General features: G+C 40.4%; 3 protein-coding genes across 10 annotated transcripts in view; 2 read left to right on the top strand and 1 right to left on the bottom strand.

Annotated features, from left to right (window-relative positions):
* The window catches only part of LOC119496472, a 76,453-nt gene that overhangs the window by 15,610 nt on the left and 39,831 nt on the right, over window positions 1-21,012 (bottom strand). For both annotated transcript variants that reach the window (XM_037783786.1, XM_037783787.1), the window contains exon 5: window positions 12,756-12,936. The gene's annotated coding sequence lies outside the window, so the exon portion shown is untranslated. The remainder of the gene's footprint in view (window positions 1-12,755; window positions 12,937-21,012) is intronic.
* On the top strand, window positions 591-18,451 carry ca14 (carbonic anhydrase XIV). Of its 5 annotated transcripts, none has more exons than XM_037783790.1 (13): window positions 591-897; window positions 1,217-1,240; window positions 5,663-5,842; window positions 6,083-6,228; window positions 10,656-10,751; window positions 10,840-10,906; window positions 11,187-11,344; window positions 12,816-12,942; window positions 14,261-14,284; window positions 14,411-14,495; window positions 14,684-14,725; window positions 17,047-17,100; window positions 17,582-18,451. In XM_037783790.1, the coding sequence occupies exons 1-13, from the start codon at window positions 828-830 to the stop codon at window positions 17,691-17,693; spliced, it is 1,185 nt and encodes a 394-aa protein (XP_037639718.1). In that variant the 5' UTR covers window positions 591-827; the 3' UTR covers window positions 17,694-18,451. The 5 variants fall into 5 exon arrangements, with proteins under 5 accessions (XP_037639718.1, XP_037639719.1, XP_037639721.1 ...); XM_037783793.1 differs by having other exon boundaries at window positions 594-897; window positions 14,684-14,717; XM_037783791.1 differs by lacking the exon at window positions 14,684-14,725 and having other exon boundaries at window positions 592-897.
* Window positions 19,530-20,840, top strand: LOC119496479 (angiogenin-2). Of its 3 annotated transcripts, none has more exons than XM_037783800.1 (2): window positions 19,530-19,687; window positions 19,934-20,840. In XM_037783800.1, the coding sequence occupies exon 2, from the start codon at window positions 19,946-19,948 to the stop codon at window positions 20,534-20,536; it is 591 nt and encodes a 196-aa protein (XP_037639728.1). In that variant the 5' UTR covers window positions 19,530-19,687; window positions 19,934-19,945; the 3' UTR covers window positions 20,537-20,840. The 3 variants fall into 3 exon arrangements, with proteins under 3 accessions (XP_037639728.1, XP_037639730.1, XP_037639729.1); XM_037783802.1 differs by lacking the exon at window positions 19,530-19,687 and adding an exon at window positions 19,694-19,862 and having other exon boundaries at window positions 19,917-20,840; XM_037783801.1 differs by lacking the exon at window positions 19,530-19,687 and adding an exon at window positions 19,694-19,862.

Here is a 21,012-nt window from a genome sequence, read left to right on the forward strand (position 1 = left end):
ATTACTGGGGTAGCATTCAAGTTCATTGTCATCTGTATCGAAACAAGAATTTATACGACATTAAAGCACTGTCAATTAAAAATATAAATATTTAAACAGTATACAAGTGAAATATAAGAAGTCCAGTATATAAAAGATGTCCCTAACATAGTGTAGACCATAAATAAGTAATGTATACATATTCACATTTATATGAAAGATGTCACAACATCCAGTACTTGCGAATAAAGATATGGACAAATGAGATCAGATGAAATTTATTGTCAAACTGAAACAACTTCCTCTCACCTTGCAAGAATTCAGAAACACATTTTAGAAAGTTTAGCGAGTCAGATGTTTCTTCTCAAATTAATTTCTCCCCTTGATCAGTGCATTTTCATATAGCCCCATATATAGCTATCTATTGTATCCCATTGTTTCCCTGCAGTAACCTCCTTTTCTCAGCACTGTATTCTGTCCCTCTCTCTGTCCTCTCACCCTCCTTTTACAACAACTACTGTAACACTGAATTAGTTCTCACTCACTGGTCTCTCTTTGCATCCCTGATTTCTCTCCATCTCTGCCCACTCTTTTCCCTCTTTTCTCTGCATACTTTCTCTCCATCCCTCCCTTGCTGAGACCTGTTCTGGTGCCCTGTATGCCAGAGTGGAGCCGGCGTGAAACATCCACACTCTGGCTGTTAAACAGAGCTGTGGCAGGTGGGATCACTGGACCCAGTCCGTCTCCCCCCCTTTCCCTTTCTCTCTCTCCCTCTCTCTCTCTTTCACTTGCTCCTCATCTCTCTGTTCGCCTTTATTCATTGCTGTGTATGGGCAAGGAGGGCTAACATGGACTCTTTGGGTCTTTTTATCCTTCTAATGCTTCTGTGTTTCCAGTGGACGACTGCCCCCGCTGCTGGTAAGGTCTTAATCAGCTAAATAATGAGCATCATGTGAGATTGTTTTGCTTTGATATTGCTGTTATTTGGGTGTTTTAGTGTGAGCAGTAGTAAATATCCACAAATAACAAGTGGATTTGAGTAGTATTTGTGCACTTGTTGTTTGAATTGTACTGCACTAATGATTAGAAGTGATGAAAACATAACATATTATAGAGTTATGAGAAATATATAATATTTTAACATGGTCAGTCAAATTTAGAACCACTGAAAACACTTAAAGAAATGGCTAAAAATAAGAGTTATAGAAGTGTTCCTATTTGTTTTATTATTTTTCAGAGGAAGTTACCTGGACCTACACTGGTGAGTTCACGTTCAAGTTTATTTGTACAACAAAATATCATGTAAAAGGGAATTCAAAGTGTAGCAAAGATTAAAAAAATAAAAGAAAGATAAACAACAACATACACAGAGGGTGGATGATAATCTGGACACGTTTCATATATATTTCAGATAATAGGAGGAGAACATTTAGTAATAAATAGCATTTGATATGATTTTTGTTGGTCCTAATTCAGGGTGATTTGCAGTAATCTTGTCTGCTAATAACAAAGACAAGTTTACTGAAAAGTAGTGCAATTATCTGAATGAAACTCGGTCTTGTCACATGTTAAACATGTATCTCTAAAACATTAAAACTCTCATAAAAGCTTCTGGAAGTTGGGTAGGATTTGTGCTTTTTCCCCCTCCCTCATATCTCCCAACCCCTCTCCCTCTGTTTTCCTCTACTTCTCTCTCTGTCTGTATTAGTTACAGTTCAACAAGCTGGCATTAGCACAGCAGTCACACAGAGATGATGAAGGGGTGGAGGGAGATAGAGAGGAAGAAAGCAAGAAAAAGGCAGAGTGAGAGAGAGAGAGAGAGAGAAAGGCAGGCGGGGGGAGGCAGGTGCACGAGGATGAGGGAGATGGGACGGGATGAAGCAAAAGCATACCAAATCGTGCCCCGTATTGTTGCGGCGCACAATAACCTATGTGTTTATTGTGTTGTGGACGCACACTGGCTGCCTATGCTGTGGACAATGACATTGTGGGAATGAATGGAGCACACAGACCACCACTCTGCATGTATTCAGGAGAGCAACACCGATGTACAGTACATACAGGAGAATACACAGCAAACTGTAGAGGCTGTGACAGGAGCAAACTGGTATCCATACATAGGCCCTTTAGGCATTAGTATAATAGATACGGAGGCAGAAACGTGTGGTGCAATCTTAGACTGGTAGCCAATATGTTTAGTAAATGCAATTTCGTTTTAACGCCACTAATTTCTTTAACGCATTAACGCAACTTGTGATTTTTAGGTTGTAGCGGGCTCAGTTTTAAAGCTAGAGTGAAGATACTAGAGTCATATGAAACCAGAAAACCTAAGGAATCCATTGGTACCAACCATGTTATACTAGCTTGTCGCGAAGGAGGTTAAATAACGTTCCAAACTTACGCTAAATTTTGGCAGGGAAAAACTGGCATGGCCATTTTCAAAGAGGTCTCCTGACCTCTGACCTCAAGATATGTGAATGAAAATGGGTTCTATGGGTACCCACGAGTCTCCCCTTTACAGACATGCCCACTTTATGATAATAACATGCAGTTTTGGGGCAAGTCATAGTCAAGTCAGCACACTGACACACTGACAGCTGTTGTTGCCTGTTGGGTTTGAGTTTGCCGTGTTATGATATGATCATATTTATTTTATGCTAAATGCAGTACCTGTGAGCGTTTCTGGACAATATTTGTCATTGTTTTGTGTTGTTAATTGATTTCTAATAATAAAAATATACATATATTTGCATAAAGCAAGCATATTTGTCCACTCCCATGTCGATAAGAGTATTAAATACTTGACAAATCTCCCTTTAAGTTTTTATTTTGAACAGATAAAAAATATGTGATAAATTTGCGATTAATAGTGATTAACTATGGACAATCATTTGATTAATCGGGATTAAATATTTTAATCGATTGACAGCCCTAGTTTAGTGACATGTGTCTAAGGAGTTTAAGGAGTTTAGGAGTTTAATTTGTTTTTGGTCAAGATTTTTCAAAATGAAAGTCACTGGGATTCACAGTCCACATGAATGAGTGTGTGCGAGGCATGTTGTGTGACACATCATTGCATGATGTGGTTGTTGCTGAGCTGCTAGCTGAAGTGGAAAGTCAGTTGTTATGTTATGCACAACATTTTGTCACACGAAAGAGCAGAATTACACGGCTTCTTTCCGCCAGAGACGGACAGTTATGTAAAGTAATCGAGGGAAAGTCGGTCTCACATTCCATCGTTTCCTCATCATGCTCTGAGTGACTGAATATTCATGTGTGTGTGTTTATTCCTAACTGTATTCAGGACGGGGATGGCATGCTACGAGAGGTAGAGTAGGTGCTGAGGGTCAGAATTTTCGGCCTCTGGTTACCATGGAGACCTCCATGGCGACCAGTGGCAGGGGCCGCGGGACTCACTTTTGAAGTTGGGTCGTGGTGCAGGGCTTTGGCTGTGGAGGGTAGTGAGGGGTAAGGGGGGCAGAGAACAGATTAGAGGTGCAAGGTGGGGGTTGCAGCCACTGGGCGAACAGCGGGAGAGGAAATGTGGTATGTGTTTACATCACTCCTTACATTGTGTGTGTGAGAGAGAGAGAGAACGGGATGATTGTGTTACAACCAAACCATCATCCATGGCTGACAAACAAACATGGTACAGTACTCACATGCATTGTGGGGTTAATTTAGTCTTACTTTTTGCTCAGCTTTTTACATGCTCGTTATTAACAACTTTAACATTTGCAAAATCTGCAAACGCAAATATATGATTTATACGTTTTTTTGCAACTACTGACAGATTTTTTTGTGCCGTCTGTTTTCTAAAGCATTCCTCTCCTTGCAATTGAAATTCACATTCTTTGACTCACATGTCACTCTCTTTTTCTTTCAGCCTCTTTTCTCTAACTTTCTTTTATTATGCAATTGGGGAGACCAGTTTCTTTTTTCACTCGGTAAACCAGAGTCTGAATCACTCTCCTCTCCCTCAATTACTATCAATATTTCTATGTCCATTTTATAATTAAATTCTTCTTAATTGTTGTACGATAATGATCTATGTATGTCCATGAATTTGAAATACAGAGCATATTTTACAATATAAGTACAGTATACACATAAGTACATTAACTGATAGCTGGAGATGTTTATAGTAACCCAACTGTAACCATTCAATCTGTATATTGATTAATATAAAAATGTACAATAACTGTGCATATTGTCAACTATAATATTATGTTGTGCATTATCTAAAACTAAGTTTCTAAAATATTTACATTATTATAATTCTATTATTTACCAGGTTTTTAATTATGTGCAAATTTAAGTTGAATTTGTCCTTTAGGAATGAAGGTCGTCATTTTACATTTTTTTTCCTGCGAAGATTTGTAAGATGTTTGAGAACCATATAAAACTGCGATGAGAGGTTAATCCTCGGTGTTCTGACCCCAAAGACAAACATATTATTACCATTATTATTATTATTATTATTATTATTAATAACTATTTTTGTGTTTTTGCCTGCCATGGAAAATGACAATTTTAACAAGTTAATATTTGGTTGTAAATCTTAAAAATCTTGCTATGGGATACAATAATTCCATCCATTTGCAATACAGGAATTTACTCTAAAGAAAACGAGTGTTAATATGATGAAATAAATTATTCCTCTGGAAGGAAGGGACACTTAATTCAAAAATAATATTATTTATATAGGAAAGAATTTTAATTTTCTAATTTTAATGTCAGGCTTAGAAAAAACATTTTATATTACTTAATGCAAATGTAAAAAATCTATCATTTGTGTGACCTGTGCAAATTTTGCAGATGTTCATACAGTATATCTAAACAGAATTATAGTGTACCGTTGTCCGTGACACCTTTAGGATCTTTATGTAATTTATTTCTATATAATAATACTGAAGATGTTGGGGCATCTGGATACAACCGAGGTTGGAAGAGGTAATAAAAGGCTCAAGTGACATTCTGTATTGATTATGTTGTGGTTGTTATCAGTTGACATAATTCTTTCAAAGTAGTGCCTCGATGACCTGCCTTTGTCGGTAGCCGTTCATGTGTGTGTGAGTTTTTTTGTTTCGTGGAAGGTTCACGTCACCTGCATTTGAATTTGATTTCAAATGTAGCCTCGATAGTCTGATCCAGAGCAGCATTCATTATAGTACAACAAAAGATTTCATCTGTGGTTAGAAATGATTGAGACGGTGTTACCTGTGGTTACGGATACACACACCCCTCTATGTTTTCTCTTATGGATACCAGTGTTGACTGACAAAATGCCCCACTGAAGAAAAAACTGGCTAAATGTTGGCACGAAAAGACGTAACTGAGGTTCATGCTGGATAGTAGAATCTCCATTTAATGAAAAACCATCAATAGCAAAGAGAGCCTTGTTGATCCTTTATTATCCTAATGACTCAAAAATAAAACATGCCTTGTGTAGTCACAGATATGTTGTGTGTATACTTTCATTGCCTATTATGACCGTTGTGAAACCCTATTTTCTTATTATAAGTTTTATTAAATTCACCACAACGAGGCTGTGAACCTAGAGAGAACAGCAATAATTGTCTCGTATAATTAGGGACTGATCAATGGAGGCTTTTCACTGGAGGACTGGCAGCCAGCGGGCTGTGTGATTTGGTGACATCATTGTCTTTTCTCCTGTCAAAAGGCTTGGTGGGTCAATCTGAGTGGTCGGACTATTTCCCCGAATGTGGTGGTACTTCTCAGTCCCCTGTTGACGTGGTAACCACCCAGACTAAATATGACCCCAGTTTGATGCCTCTGACCCCACTGGGCTACAGCCAGCACGGCAACCAGCCCTTCACTCTGTACAACAACGGACACACAGGTAACTATGGCAGCAAGCTCCTAATACGACCCTCTCCCGGGTATCCGAGCAGCCTTACGCTTGTTCTGTTTATACTGCGCTGTCCTCAGTCGTAACATGGCAGAAAACCTTTTACCCCCCATTTATACATTCAGGAGATTATTTAAACTTTATGTTTTTTTATATTAATATTTAAGAAAAAATGCACTTTCTCATCATATGCCTTCCTAGTATTTCTTGTTTTGCTCTTCTTTCCATCAGTGGTGATTGAGCTGCCTGACTGGATGGGACTAGGGGGGCTGCCCTGGCTCTTTACAGCTGTGCAAATGCACCTCCACTGGGGCAGCGGCGGCCCGAGTTACGGTGGCAGTGAACACACCATCAACGGAATGAGTGCAGATGCAGAGGTATGTTTAAACAGAGCTCACAGTACGGTAAAATCCAGTTATGAATAGAGCAAAGGGGCAGTCAAGGTCATCTACTGTGGTATATAGTAGTTTTATACAAAAATATGAACTGAGAGTGTACCTCTTATGACAATTCTGATTTTATTAAAATGGAAGAAACACAAATAGATTTACCACAATGTCCAAGGCAAAATTTAAAAAGAAAAATCATTTGAAAAAGCTTCGACTATGAATCAAGATTTACAAGGTCAGAAATCCCAAGAGTAGCCTGCAACCACAGAAATCTACTTTCTGTTCATTGTTATGGAGAAGAGGATGAAAAAGTGTTAATTCTACCAAGCTAATAATGTGACATTTGTGCAGGTAAAAGAATTAAGATGAACCAGGATGCCAATTGTGTGTTTACACAATTAACTTTCTAACTTTTAAAGATAAGTGTGATTTAATTGAGCCGTTATAATTATACAAAGATTTAACAGCAGATTAAAAAATGGATTATACTGCAGATTTTAACAGTGTATGAATACATTTCTACAGGACACACATCTACCAGACAGCTACCTCCGAGTCTGAAAAATGAAGTCAATGCTGAAGTGCCTTAAACTTGCATTCTCTCTTATAGCCAGCAGGGGGCGACTCCTCTGGTTGCAAAAAGAAGTCTGATTGTATAGAAGTCTATGAGAAAATGAGCCTACTTCTCACTTGATTTATTACCTCAGTAAACATTGTAAACATGAGTTTATGTCTTCTTCCATACAGCATGATGTTCATTTAGTAAATTATGGTCCCATTTAGAGTCAAATAGACCATAAAGCAGGGGATGCTTTAGGGCGTGGCTACCTTGTGATTGACAGGTCGCTACCATGGCGTTGTCCGGTCAGGGAGTTGTCCGTGTTTTCGTCTTCCAACTTTAACCCTTTCACAGTGTTTTCAGTTCATGAAAGTTAATTTCAATATTTTGGTCGCCTAAAAAAGTCTTATTCAGCGTTCGGTTGTACTTAACTCCAGCTCTCGTGTCATTTCTGGTTCCAAAAAACCAAGATGGCGACAGCCAAAAACCAAGATGGCGATGGCCAAAAATGCTGAACCCAAGGTTTCACAACTGTAGTCCACAAACCAAACGGTGACTACGTCCATGCAGTCTATGACATCTACACATGAGGTGGAGAAAAAGTATCTCTAAGAAACTTCCATTGTATTGAAATGAAAGCTTACATTCATGCTAAGTAAAGCAGTCAGCAAGCAAAGCCTGATGGAAGACACATCTCTAAACTTTGTGTTCATATTATTGTGAAAATAAGTCGGGAAGACCAAACGCCACAGCATCTGACCAGTTAAAAAGAAAAAATGGAAGAAATGAACGTGAACTCATTTTAATCTGTGTGAGCTGCACTTTGACCTAGCTCTTTGACCAAGTATGAACTTGCACAACACTGACCTCCACCGTAAGCTACTGAACAATGTATGCTGAAAGAGAGGAGCAAAGTTCACCCAAGGAATTACACATTCTTATCAGAAAGCTGAACAATAAATACTGTTCAGGAAACAGCTGTTTACAGGCGAGACAATGTGTCAGCCAGAATATTAATCCTGCCACGGATATGTCTGACCTCTACATTGAAGGTCTCCATTCACAAACTTCACCTCATCATCCCTTGGACTTAGCATGTCAGTTAAGGACGAAGCTACGGCGGAGGCCTTTTTACAGACGCCCGTATAATAACCAACCATGGCTAAAAAACAACGAAGCTCAGTTCGGGTGGTTGGAACAGGGAAAGCCACAATACACTCCACCTTCGTCTGAGCAGGACAAACCTGACCTCCCCGCAAAACCTTCCCAAGATCCCAACCCGCTTCTTTCAAATGACAAAACACTGTATACAATTGCTGCATATGTTCAACCCACGACTCAGAACAGAAAACCAGATCATCAAGATACTCTTCACAGAACAGCAGCCCAGAGAGAGAACAACATTCATCGAATGCTGAAAAGTGGCTGCCGCATTACACATGTCAAAGGTCATGACCGTATACTGAAGAAAGTCATCAGGCATGACCAACACAGAGATCTCCTTCGCACTCTCAGTCAACGCCAATATCCCTTCAATAAGTCTAACTTTATAGCAAATCTAGCGCATCCCCAACACGATCCACACAATCCTCCATCCGTGGAAGAGGATAACAGTCAGGTTTTGTGACACTTTTCGCAAATCTGTACGGATGCAATATTCACCATTAGCTTCATCACCAACAAACACGGGGAGCTCCACGCACTACAACTGGACTCAGCAATATCATGCTGTACCATATCCGCCATCTGCTTCGTAAGATGGCGACGTGTGTCTTGTTTCACTCAATATGGATGCTGTTAAATGGGCTGTGGGTCACCCACATCGATATCGTGTTTCAGCAAGGGTGTCCGAGAAGGAACATCAGCAAGTGTTGCATTAGATTCAATTAGCTCAACCAAGCTTGAGCGCTGCGTCACGGGAACATGAGACAAACAAACAGGAAGGTGCTGCAAGATCTCAGAGTCTGACATTTATCCTTGAGTCAAAACCACAGACAACCCCCCGTCACTCATTTCAGCACCGAGCAGCGCCCCTGAGACTTTACCCGCTACAAGGCTAACAAGCGGTGTAGCAACTTCAGCACTGGACAGCACCACAGAGGCCACAGCAAAACTCCATATCCTGCCGCACCTGTTCCCTATCATAGTTAGATTTTAACTTATTAATATGACAGAGTCAAGTGCTGAGAATATGTATATAAAGACTGTATATAAAGATGGACGACATGACAGCTCCCCAAAAGTGAAGCCAAAACATCTCGATCGCACCCAGGTGGCTGGCTGCAGTATAGGTCATAAACAACAAACTAAAAAGTCAAAGTACACATCAAATAATTTTTTCCCAAAGATGTTTTTTGCCATTTCAGGTAGTTCTTACCATGCTGATGAATGTTCAAATGTTTATTTTTCTGATAAGTTTGGTTTTAATTAGTTATTTGATGCTGTAAAAAGGGAGTGAAATGTCATGATTGGCAGCTGTGAGTCTCTCTCGCTGACCAGCTGCAGTCGCGCTCGGCTCGTGATTGGTTCGGACCGGTGACCTTGGGTGACTTTGGCTTCACTTCTGTACAGTGGGAGGAAGTGGAGACGAGTCGTCCATCGTCGGAACGTATCGGCCGAAATGAAATGTCACAACCTACCGGCTATCGTCCGACGATGATTTGATTTTCATTTATTTAAAATTAGTTTTTAAACTGGCTCCTTGTGAAACAATCCAGTCGTAGACGTCGTCTCTCAACGTAAGTTGCCAATCAGACTCTAAACAATGAGCAGCGCACAGAAAAGGAAGTCTTGGCCCGGATATCCGCTGGCTACACTGGAAACCAAGAAATACAGCCCTTTGCCTCCAGAGGCTTACCCGCCAATGACCAATGGGTTCTGAGATTGACCCAACCCAAACAAACCAACAGAAGACTGATGGGCCGGCCAAAGTTCACGAAAATAAGTTGAGACACCCAGCCCTAAACCTACATTAACCTACTGTAAACCCAACAGAAATAAAGCCAAACAGAAAAACAGGACTACTGGACACAACAAAAATACAAAGAACTAACAAAAGCCAAAGATCTAAATCATGTCTAAGCACCGACTGGTGCTGCTGCTGAGGCAGGAAAGTGAAGGAGAGAGCGAGCCAAAGTTCCTGCCCCCTATTTATTGGTTTCCCTCAATCAGGCCCGACCAGACACACCTGAGAGAGAACACAGGAAAAGCATGAGTCAAAAGCATGTGCACGCCATAGCCAGTAGGGGGGAGCATGTAAGAGTAGGCCGAGAGAGGGGTGCAGAGACAGACGAGAACGTTTCAGGTTAGATTGCTGTTGATAAAAAAAAAACATGAAGACATAAAACTTGTACTGAATAACCTTTGTAGGGAAGGCAGAAGATGGAGAACGAGTAGAGAAAGAATGGTGTACAGAGGGCAGGTAAGCCATCTCAGCATCTCAGTTCCTCTCCATCTGTCACTGTCCACGTTTGCCAACACAAAGGTTTCTTCAGGGGTGAGCAGTTGGGAGGCGAGAGGGAATTAAACGGATTAAAAAAGACAAAAATCACGGGTCGATGAAATGATATGAAAAAAATATAACAAACAACATGAAAGAGGGGACAAATATTAGTAAAAAAAAATGGAGCCTGTCATGCATGAGCGGTGTTATTACATAATGAGACAATTAAGCTCTTTCTCATTCCCATCAGTCTCCTCGTCCTTTCTTCGGTCATTCACTCAGAAGGAAAACTGAGTTTGCACGCAACTTTCCCTCTACCAGTCTCTCTCTCTTCTTTTAACCCTCAGCTGTCCTGAGGTTAAACCAGGACGTCTTTCTGAATGGACAAACTAACAGTGTTCTTCCTCTCTCCAGCTACATGTGGTGCACTACAACTCTGAGCTCTACCCCAACGTGTCCACAGCGATGACGCAGAGCGAGGGCTTGGCTGTTTTAGGAATTCTCATTGTGGTAATAAAAACAAATGCTAACAAACACTAGCATTAGTGGTATTTTGAGCAATGTAATAAACATTTAGGCCTGAGTTTTGGTTTCCCAGACAGGTGAGGAGACCAACCTGGCATTTAACAACATCCTCAACTACCTGAGCCGCGTCAGACATGCTAGTAGGTCTACTTGAAATTGAACACATCTTGCTGTTTGGCAAACACTTCATTTACATTTTCTCTCACTACTTAGTAATTAGCAGTTTCCATTTTCATTTTTATTACAAAATATTATTTATTTAGGCTACATATTTTGTTCTAAAGCACAACATGAATGGAAACACATTGCTTTGGGGATTTTAAAGTACTGATGAAAAATTGAGGATACTTGGCTCCAGCAGTGGTATAAGCAGTATAAGACCTCACATACTCTTTTTCTCCTCCTTCCTCCCACTGGCAGACCAGAAGGTGTCCATCCCAGCCTTTGACATCAAGTCCCTCCTCCCGAAGGATCTAGGACGCTACTATCGCTACAACGGCTCGCTAACAACGCCGCCCTGCTACCAGAGTGTGATCTGGTCACTGTTCAACGAGAGGGTTCAAATCTCAAAGGCACAGGTAAAGCTGAGACTCATCTAAAGTGTACAGAAATGGATCACACAAGCCTGAACTCAATGTTCACCTTTCATGTAGACACTTATTGCATTTTTGATTCATGATGGATCTTCTATAAACAAACTGATCCAACATGCACTGAAATGTTGTCTAATGCCTCAATAAAAGATGAACAGCTTTTTGTAGTGTCCCAACACAGGCTCTCTACACAACTGTCATATTAAGCCTAGTACTCTAAAAACCCTTTCAGAAGTTTAAAGGAGTACTTCACCAACAAAATGACCATATGTATATCAATAACTCATTCTGTGTTACCTTGAATTCTTGAAGAAAATCTTAATTTTAACGCATCTTGAATTTCCCTTGGGATCAATAAAGTTACTATCTATGCCTCCACGGTGAACGGAGAATCAAAAGACAGAGAAAGGTCTTGATGAACTGAAGTAGGGCTATCCCAAATACCATTTTTTGAGAAATATGTGAAGGTATTCGAAGCTTTGCAGAAGCATTCAAATACTGATTCGGAGGTCGATTACCATGGCAACAATCGAAGCTTCGGAGCATGGGGTCAGCCCTAAATTGAAGTAAATGGGGGCCGCGTGAAACAAGAGCAAAACCATATCAAAACATCCGTTTACAAACTCTCACACAACTCGTGCAGTACAATCCAAGTCTCATTTATACAGTCGTACGCTCAGTACTTACCAAACACATTCATCTTCGCTAAAACCTTACTATTTAAAACACTTCCGCATAAACAGTCTTGCGCTTGCGCGCTACTCATCCGAAGTGTTTTGAATAGTTAATTATCAAACCACCAATGAGCATATCATTTCTATTCTGTCATAAGAAATGAAAAAAACTATGCATTCTCTGATCGATCATGACCTGACTGCAGCAGAGATTGAAATACAGTACACTAATGTGCATTAGTGTGGGTTACTGTAAACTGAGAATTTTCTTCTCCTTTCCCTTGCATTGATGACATTGTTGGATTTGCGGTAATGTTTGCTGTCAATATTGATTAAGTGAAGCAATTTTTTTGTGGAAGATTTTATTTTATAAAAACTTTTATATGAACTCCTTTTATTAGGATGTATGAAATAAGTATAAAGTAGAAGTAACATTATAAACAAACTCTTTTGAGGTACTTCTTAGTATAGGAAATGATTTGCACGTCTATTTATGAGCAAAACTGAATTACTGATATTATTCAACAGTGGAGAAAAGTAATCTAATCACTACCTACAGTACATACACTGTTAGTGTCATCGTCCCTAATTTAATATGGAAAGCAGTATCCACTGCTTGTTAACATGACTCGACATTTGCTCTCTAACATCAGTGACTTCCACTATATTTGAACTACATTTTGACTGTGTGTTGAGGTTTCACTGCTACGTCAGTCACTTACTTTCTGTTTTAGTCTCAGGACTTTTTTTCTATCCTTCTCCTCTTCACCTCTCCACTCCAGCTGCTGAAGATGGAGACGATACTTTACTCCAGCAAAGCCGAAGATCCAGACAGGATGCTGCTGCAGGACAACTACCGCGCCACACAGCCGCTCAACCACAGGGTCGCCTTCGCCTCCTTCTCTGCAGGTAAGACAGACAGAGAAGAGATAATGTATCATTATGCTGACTGCTGATATGAAAGATAAGCACATGCTGTGTTGCCTGAAAATTACTTCCTTAGAATCATTTTTTGTTTTTTCAAATATTACCTGATTAGTGTAATATACGCCAAGTACATTCTTAGAGTTTATCCTTTCAGATTGCACAAATGTGAGGTCGCGAAAGGTCAGTTAATCTGCTGTGAACTCGAACAACACTTCTACATTTGAGGATTGTAATGCCAGCATGCTGCTCGTAATGCCACAAACCTCGATAATAAGCCAGTGGGTGGCCATGTGGACCAAAGCTAGCAATTAGCACAATCCATGCAGAGAATGAAAAGTGGAATGTGAGGGAACATGTGGGAATATTAAGGATTACCGGTGAATTTGAGTGAAAGAGCCTTTGGACGGAAGGAATAGAGAGAGAGAAAGAGAGAAATGAAGGGGTGGAAAAACGAGGGGGACGCAGTGTTTGTTTGCGAGCTGATTAGAGAAAAGGATTTGCAAAAACTAAACAGGGACTCCATTGTTATCACAAGAGTCTAACTGAGAAAAAGGGGAGAGGAAAAAGAGACACAGAGAAGTGAGAGAGGGAGACAGAGTGGTAGACAAAGACAAAGGAGAAAGAATTTGTGTAAAGTCCTCATTGTAGTGAGTGACTGAACTGGAAGGCCTGTGATATCAGCACGGCTGTCAAAGGCAACAAGACTGACTCGACATTAGGGCTGTGCATTGGCAAGAATCTGCCAATAAAATACGTATCATGATGATACAGGGGTAACGATTAATATATTGTGATATCATGTGATTTTTTAAAATCTAATTTTAGGAAAACTGTCATAGTCTAAAAAACACACCATTTTTAGAATAGGCAAAAATAACAAATTTATACGGCATGCTAAAAATGGCATGGTTTTTGCCCAAAACTGCATGAGATTATCATAAAGTGGGCATGTCTGTAAAGGGGAGACTCGTGGGTACCCATAGAACCCATTTGCATTCACATATCTTGAGGTCAGAGGTCAAGGGACCTCTTTGAAAATGGCCATGACAGTTTTTCTTCGCCAAATTTTAGCGTAATTTGGAGCATTATTTAGCCTGCTTCCTGATAAGCTAGTATGAAATGGTTGGTACCACTGGATTCTAGGTTTGGAGGTTTTCTTGTTTCATATGATGCCGGTATCTTCCCTCTAGCTTTAAAAATGAGCCCGCAACAACCTCAGAAAGCTTGAATAGCGGCCAGGCCCGATGGCCGATACAGTGTGATTTTTCTAACGATTTATTCAATCTCTCATTTGTTGTAGAATCAGGGAAGGAGCTCACTCCTGGTAAGACTTCATGTAATTTTCCTGCACGTATTTTGCAAAAAACAAAGTAACCACCTGGCCGATGCTACTGATGATCACATCGATACTTTAAATAATTCAACAGCTCTGTATTTTTTTCTTCTGCAGGTGAAGTCACAGCTATAGTAATAGGAGTGATGTGCGGCTGTGTAGGTCTGGCAGTGATCGTTCGCTTCATCGTGAAGACGATACGGTAAGGCGCTTCGCTGTGTGGCTCTGTCATTTCCCTGTTTCTGTTTCTTTCAATGGCTGCTGGCAGACACGCTGGCCAGTCTGCTTTTGTTCTTCTGGCTTAACTGGGCGATCTGCAGAAACTGTGGGAGCTGTCACTGTGGGAGTATCCCGTCTCTTCTCATTCTCCATCTCCTATCTCTTTGGCAGATTTTTTACACTCCTCCACCGTGAATCAGTCGTGGTAAACAGGTGGTTTACCTGATCTCAGTACTGACAAAGGACGCACAACTTGCACTGACAGTGTGACTTCATCTTCTTGTGCTTGATGGATATCCTTAAGCGCAGATCTTGGATCAATACCATGATAAACAAGGGGTTACTGAATTAAAAGGGGAATATCAATCTATCAATACTAGCATTTGTAATGCATATTGAAATACCATTTTCTTTCACTAGAAATTCAAATTAATTTGAGATTTATGTTGAAAACCTGATATAAATTAGAGTCTGACCAACACATTGGCATGGCCGATATTACTGGCTGATTGTGGCTTATCACAGATATATTGGAATTGGCATATTTCAGCAAATAGGTAAAAAGAAATGCCAAAGATATGTTTGAGGTAATACTGAAACAGTATTTGCATTTCGTACTGAGAAGTCCAAAATCCTATTCAATCATGTCTTTCACAGCTTTTTAATAACTAAATGTAAGCCATTTTTTATCAAAGAAAGTTGATCTGATATTAAGTCTATCCTCAGTGATATAAAACTTTGGGTCAGGGAACCTCTTCAATCATCAATAAGAAACAAGTGAGTAAAACAGTAGAGACATAAAATCAGTTCTGATTCAAAACACCATCAGCTTTCTTTAAAAAAAAAAGGGTCAAATAACATTATTGGCACTGGCCTTGAAACATGTGTTTGTTGGGCTCTAATAGAAATGTCAGTAAATGTATAATCCTCTTTGTAAGGTTTCAACACAACAGTTTAGAGTAACCCCAAGATCAGCACTAAGGATAATCTGATTCTCTGACCTCTGCTGCACTAACATGGCTGTTTCCCAATATTTTCTCTCATACAGTAATCAACAACGATTAATGAAAGAATGTGGTGGGTCCCACCAGTCCGTGATTTAACCTCTCCACTGCTTTTGTCAGGGGTTCCCAAAGTCCCATATACTGTATGTTCCAGTATATGTGTTATCTCAGAGTCTTTAGTCTTAAAGGAACAGCGTGTAACATTTCGGGGGAGCAGAAATGGAATATAATATTCAGAACTGTGTTTTCATTAGTGTATAATCACTTGAAACTAAGAATCGGTGTGTTTTTGTAAACTTATAATGAGCCCTTCATATCTGCATATGGGAGCGGGTCCTCTTCACGGAGTCCGCCATGTTTCTACAGTAGCCCAGAACGGTCAAATCAAACACTGGCTCTATAGAGAGCCTTTCACGTTTTTACCTGAAGGTCACCGTAGTTCTCCGACACGCTTGTGAAGCTGCGGTAACGTGAGCCGCAGAGTGCAATATAGGGATGTGACGGTGAAGAAATTTTCCTACCGGTTAATGCGACAACTCCGGTGTTACCGATTACACCGGACATTTTACAAAAAAAGGTGACGGTCAATATCTGTAGAGCGCTTACTTTGATCTTTAACGTCGGGGGGCTGTGTGTCTGGCCTCTCCGGTAGAGCTTTCGCTGCGGGGCCGCAGGTTTCAACCCGGCGCTGCTCCGCCGTGCACACCTGCTGTGACCGCTCCGTCCTCCTCACGCCGATTGCCTCATTAACGTTATGGTTCCCTTATAGCATTTGGTTTATATCAGAAATATTGCCAAATAGGCGCTTTTGCTGTTTTCGCTTCGACACCAAATCCTCCGCCATCGTCTTGTCTGTCAACTCTCTCTCGTCCTGTGTGTGAAATCTGACTCCTGCTGCTCTGAGCTGAGACTCCGTATACTTTCGCTTTCAGATTGTAGCGTCATTCATCCGACTATGTATAGATAACATGCCGCTGATACACCAAAATTAACTAAATAGGTTTATTTCTATAAAAAAAGCAAAACGACGGCGGGGGCGGTGGGCAAGTAATGTAATCGGTGTGCTCCCGACCACCGTGTAACACAGACTACCGCGGCAAGCCTAGTTGCAATCTGCAAACACACCACTAGATGTCACCAAATCCTACACACTGTACCTTTAAGGACCAAAATATGATTTTTAATTTTGTATATGTTGTTGTATAGAACTGAATTAATGTTTAAACTAAAGAGTGAGACCTCTGATCAGATAACAGTGAAATTATCATACCCCGCCCTCATCTCTCATGGTGTCTCCTGGATCCTTGTCAGGGACCTCCAGAAGGCCCCTACGTCGCCCCCTCCCTCCTCCCCTTTGGGAACCACTGGCTTTCTTAATGTCAATCAGCCGTGTGCAATTACTTTAAAATGTCACCTCACATCCTTCTATCTAATGAGAGAAGGGAGAGAGAGTGCGTTTTGAACTCTTTGTACACAGCCTCTTTGAAATGTTAAATCCAAGATGTGATTCTCTCTTTTGATCTGTGACAGCTCTACCTCTAGCTGGGACGTCCTACCCAGTAACCGGCCTGCTCCCATGTCAAGGTCAACGTAAAATCATAACCTCTGACCTCAAAACCTGAACTTCTAAGATTCCTGACCTCATCTCCTTGCCTTAACCACCCATTTATAGCGGCTTCTCCTCTTCTTTAACACCTCTCTTTAGAGTATTAGTGCTTAAAGAAATTCCACAGGCTGTAAGGAAAATAGTATTATATATATTTAAACTTTCAGGGAAGCCTTAGGTAATTCCCACAGTGTTGCCTGCGGTTTAGAAATTCTTTCACATCAGTCAATACTAAGAAGAATAATCCTTTAATCCTGAAGTTTTAGGTATGAGAGTTTTTTCAGCTGGCTATTGATGCAAGTGCACCAACAGTGTAAAACCCCCATCGACTCATGCACAACCTTCCATCATGTATTCTTTAACAAATGAGGACCTCTGCTGGACAACATAACAAACTACACTAACAGCGTACTTAAAGATTAGACTCAGTGGGAATGACTCCTCCTTTTCATATTTCAGGATGAAGGAGCCAGAGAATACGAAAGAGAAAAAACAAGACATGGCTCTGAACTCGACCTCTGGAGCAGAAAAGAAAGAAGAACCCACACCGTCTCCTCAGACTGAGCCCTAGCCGACAGCCCGGCTTCAGTCCAGACACAAGCAAAGTGTTCTCTTCTTCCCCCTTGCCAATGATCTTATCACTGATCTCCTCGGGGGACAAACATATCACTCATCACTTACACAAGACAATAGGAACAAACATTTTAAACTGGACACAGGGCAAATCACCTGCTGCCCTGATCACGTCACTCTTTCCAGTAATTTTTCTCCTGCCCAAACTCTGATGTTGGCAGTGTTGGTATTAGACTTTTTTGTTTTCAGTTTGCACGTGGAGCACTTGGTGTAAATACGTCGGTTTGCTGGCTCTGAGTCGTATGCTTGCTCTTGCAATGCCTGGGATGCATGATTGATTCATGTAAATACTTTGTAAAATATCTTTTGCTGTTCTTTTCTGTTTCACACATGGCCATTATTTCATCTTCCTGCCTTGAAGCACACTGCACTGTATGACATGTAATATGAATTCATATACCCAATGTAATATTATTATTTTTCCTTTGTCCCTGGACTTGAGCATTGATGCACAGTAGGTCGTATCAAATGAAAATCTATGATGAAGGTTTTAAGGGATTCAAAATGCTAAGTATAAACTGATGCTGAACATTATGTCTCTGATCTCAATATAGCGCATTATATTGTAAATGGAGGAGTTATATTTATGTACATGTGTTCATTCTACTGGTGCCATATATCATCTTTGTCTGGTGGATTTTTTTGCTGTATATAACTCGTCAACATGGGCACCTCATTAAATTACTTGAATGGAAACCTCGCCTGCTTTGATTTCTTCATTGTGTGTCTGTGCGTGTTGAGTTGTTTTGGTCTGAGTCAACTAAGATTTCCTTAGTCTTTTTTTATTCTTTTTTCGTGCTGAATGACTTATTTCCACAAAATTTAAACACAAGATTTATAGTGTTGCTTTTATGGGATTTTTTGGAGAAACCCAATTTCACAGATCTGTCGATTAGTCAACAAAATTGAACGAGCGTTAGTCGACTGAAAATTTCTTTGGTCGAGGACAGCCCTATTGTCAAGATCACATTTCCCAATAGCTATTTTCTAAGCGGGAAAATATTGTACTGGACTGCAACATTGCAATGTCTAGTCTGAAGCAAACCTCCACATATTGTTGACAGTTGTTTTGGCAACAACTCAAAGATATTCAGTTTACTGTCATAGACTAGTAAAGAAACCAGGAAATATTCACATTTAAGAAGCTGGAATCAGAAAATGTACCTTTTCTTCTTCTTCTTTAAAAAAAACCTCAAACTGATTAATCGATTATCAAAATAATTGCCGATTAATTTAATAGTTGACAACTAATTGATAAATAATTGCAGCTCTAATATCAATACAGAAGTGGTAGAGGATGAATTAATGTAGATCTAACTGGAATTTACCATGATTTTGATGTCACTATTTAGGCATATTTAGCAGAAAATATACAATATATTTCTATTTATACTTTATATTTAGTAAAAACAGTTGAAAGGTCAAGCCTGTAGGCTAATACACAGCGATAATTAAACTATTTCCTATTATAATTAGACTTTTCCACATTTCTCACTTCATTGATACCCATCTAACATGTGGATGTAATAGTGAAGACACATCCCATAGTCATTTTTTGAAGTCCTGATGACCAAAAACAAGTTCAAATACATAATAAAGTTACTATTTGAAGAACACATACAAACAGCAGTGTTGAAGGCAGCACACACACACATACACAGTGAGGCATCCAGAAATCGCTCCCAGGGCCTTAAAGAGGTATCTATGGCTGTAACTGGATCACGTCTCCCTATGCTCTAAAGCACAGCCATGTGGACATGTTTAAGTAGTGCACACACACACACACACACACACAAAGTTTAGACCACTTCCTTTCACACACAGGAAGTGAAATGAGGAAACGCAACTGAAGGACAGAAGAGAAAAGATCTCACACCTGGAGCTTTTAGGTCACTTGTAGCTCACAGACGCCTCCACCGCTGCCAAAACAAGGTAGTTCCTTCATCAAGCAGCTGTTTTCTACTTCCTCTCCTGCTTTCAGCTTTTAAAAACAGACGGACAAACAGACAGCCAGAGAGCTGTGGCTTTTTCTCACTCTGCTCCTCTGTTTACTTCACTACGCGTCATGTCTCCAGTTTGGTAAAGCAGAAACAGATGTAAAAGACTGGTAAGTGATGATAGAGGTGAAAGGCTGCATTTGTTCCTACTGTTGTGACTCTAGTCTTTGTTTCACTCTAGGACTGCTGGGTAATGGCTTCCCTCAGGGCTTTTGTCACTCTGTCCGTCTGTCTCCTGCTGGCTCATCAGACGTTTGGTAAAAACGACGCTCCCTGCCAGCGCTCCAAATGGAACAACGCCTACAACACCTTCATCAAACGCCACATTCGCTCCAGTCTTCCAGAAACTCTGGACCAGAACCTGTGGGAGGCGTACATCAAGAACAACGGGGGCTGTGACAGACCCACCCAGTCCTTTCTGCACCAACGCGACCTGGACAGGGTGAAGGCCGTGTGCACGGACCAGGGGGGGGCGGTGTACAAGGAAAACCTGTGCATCAGCCGGCAGCCCTTCAATTTTGTCACGGTGAGAAGTGTACCGGGGACTTGCGGGATCAAGAGCGTCCGAGAGGAAACCAAACATCTGATCCTGGCCTGTGAGGAGCTGAGTAACCAGTGCCTGCCTGTCCATTTTGAGGGAAACTCTGACAACTCAAAGCCAAATAACAACGCCAGAGGCTGCGGGGACCCAGACACCAGAGCTGATGCTCCCAGCTTTAAAATGACGTGGCTCTGGTTGTTACCTGCTCTTCTTCTTCTCATTATTTATGGCCATCAACATTAATTTGAGGAACTACACATGACAATAAGTCTCCTGAACACATTTGAGAAAAAGCTTGATTTGAAAAGTGTTTGGATTTAAAACCCAAATTTGTATTAATCTTATATCGCCAATCATATTTTTTGAAAGAATTTAAATTTTGTAAATGTATTTTTGTACCAGTACTATATACTTGTGTATCTGGGAGTATTTGTATGCTATGTATTTCACATTAAAAAGGGCATACATACAATTGCCGTACAAAAGGGATTTAATTGTGTTTAATGTGTTTACGGTATGATTTAATAAACAGAAGATTTGGAACTCATCTACAGTCATTACCACATCAGTTTCTTTTCCTCAAAGCTCACGTGAGTAGCTCGTTCAAAAACAAACTCAAGCGACTCCACCAAAACCACTTCTTTGTCAGAGCGTCAAAGTTTCCAGAATAAAACCATGACTAGTAACTAATAACTAATCGATTAGTTTGATTTAATCAA

This window comes from Sebastes umbrosus, chromosome 11 (assembly GCF_015220745.1).
Source record: "Sebastes umbrosus isolate fSebUmb1 chromosome 11, fSebUmb1.pri, whole genome shotgun sequence".
NCBI classification, from domain to species: Eukaryota; Metazoa; Chordata; class Actinopteri; order Perciformes; family Sebastidae; genus Sebastes; species Sebastes umbrosus.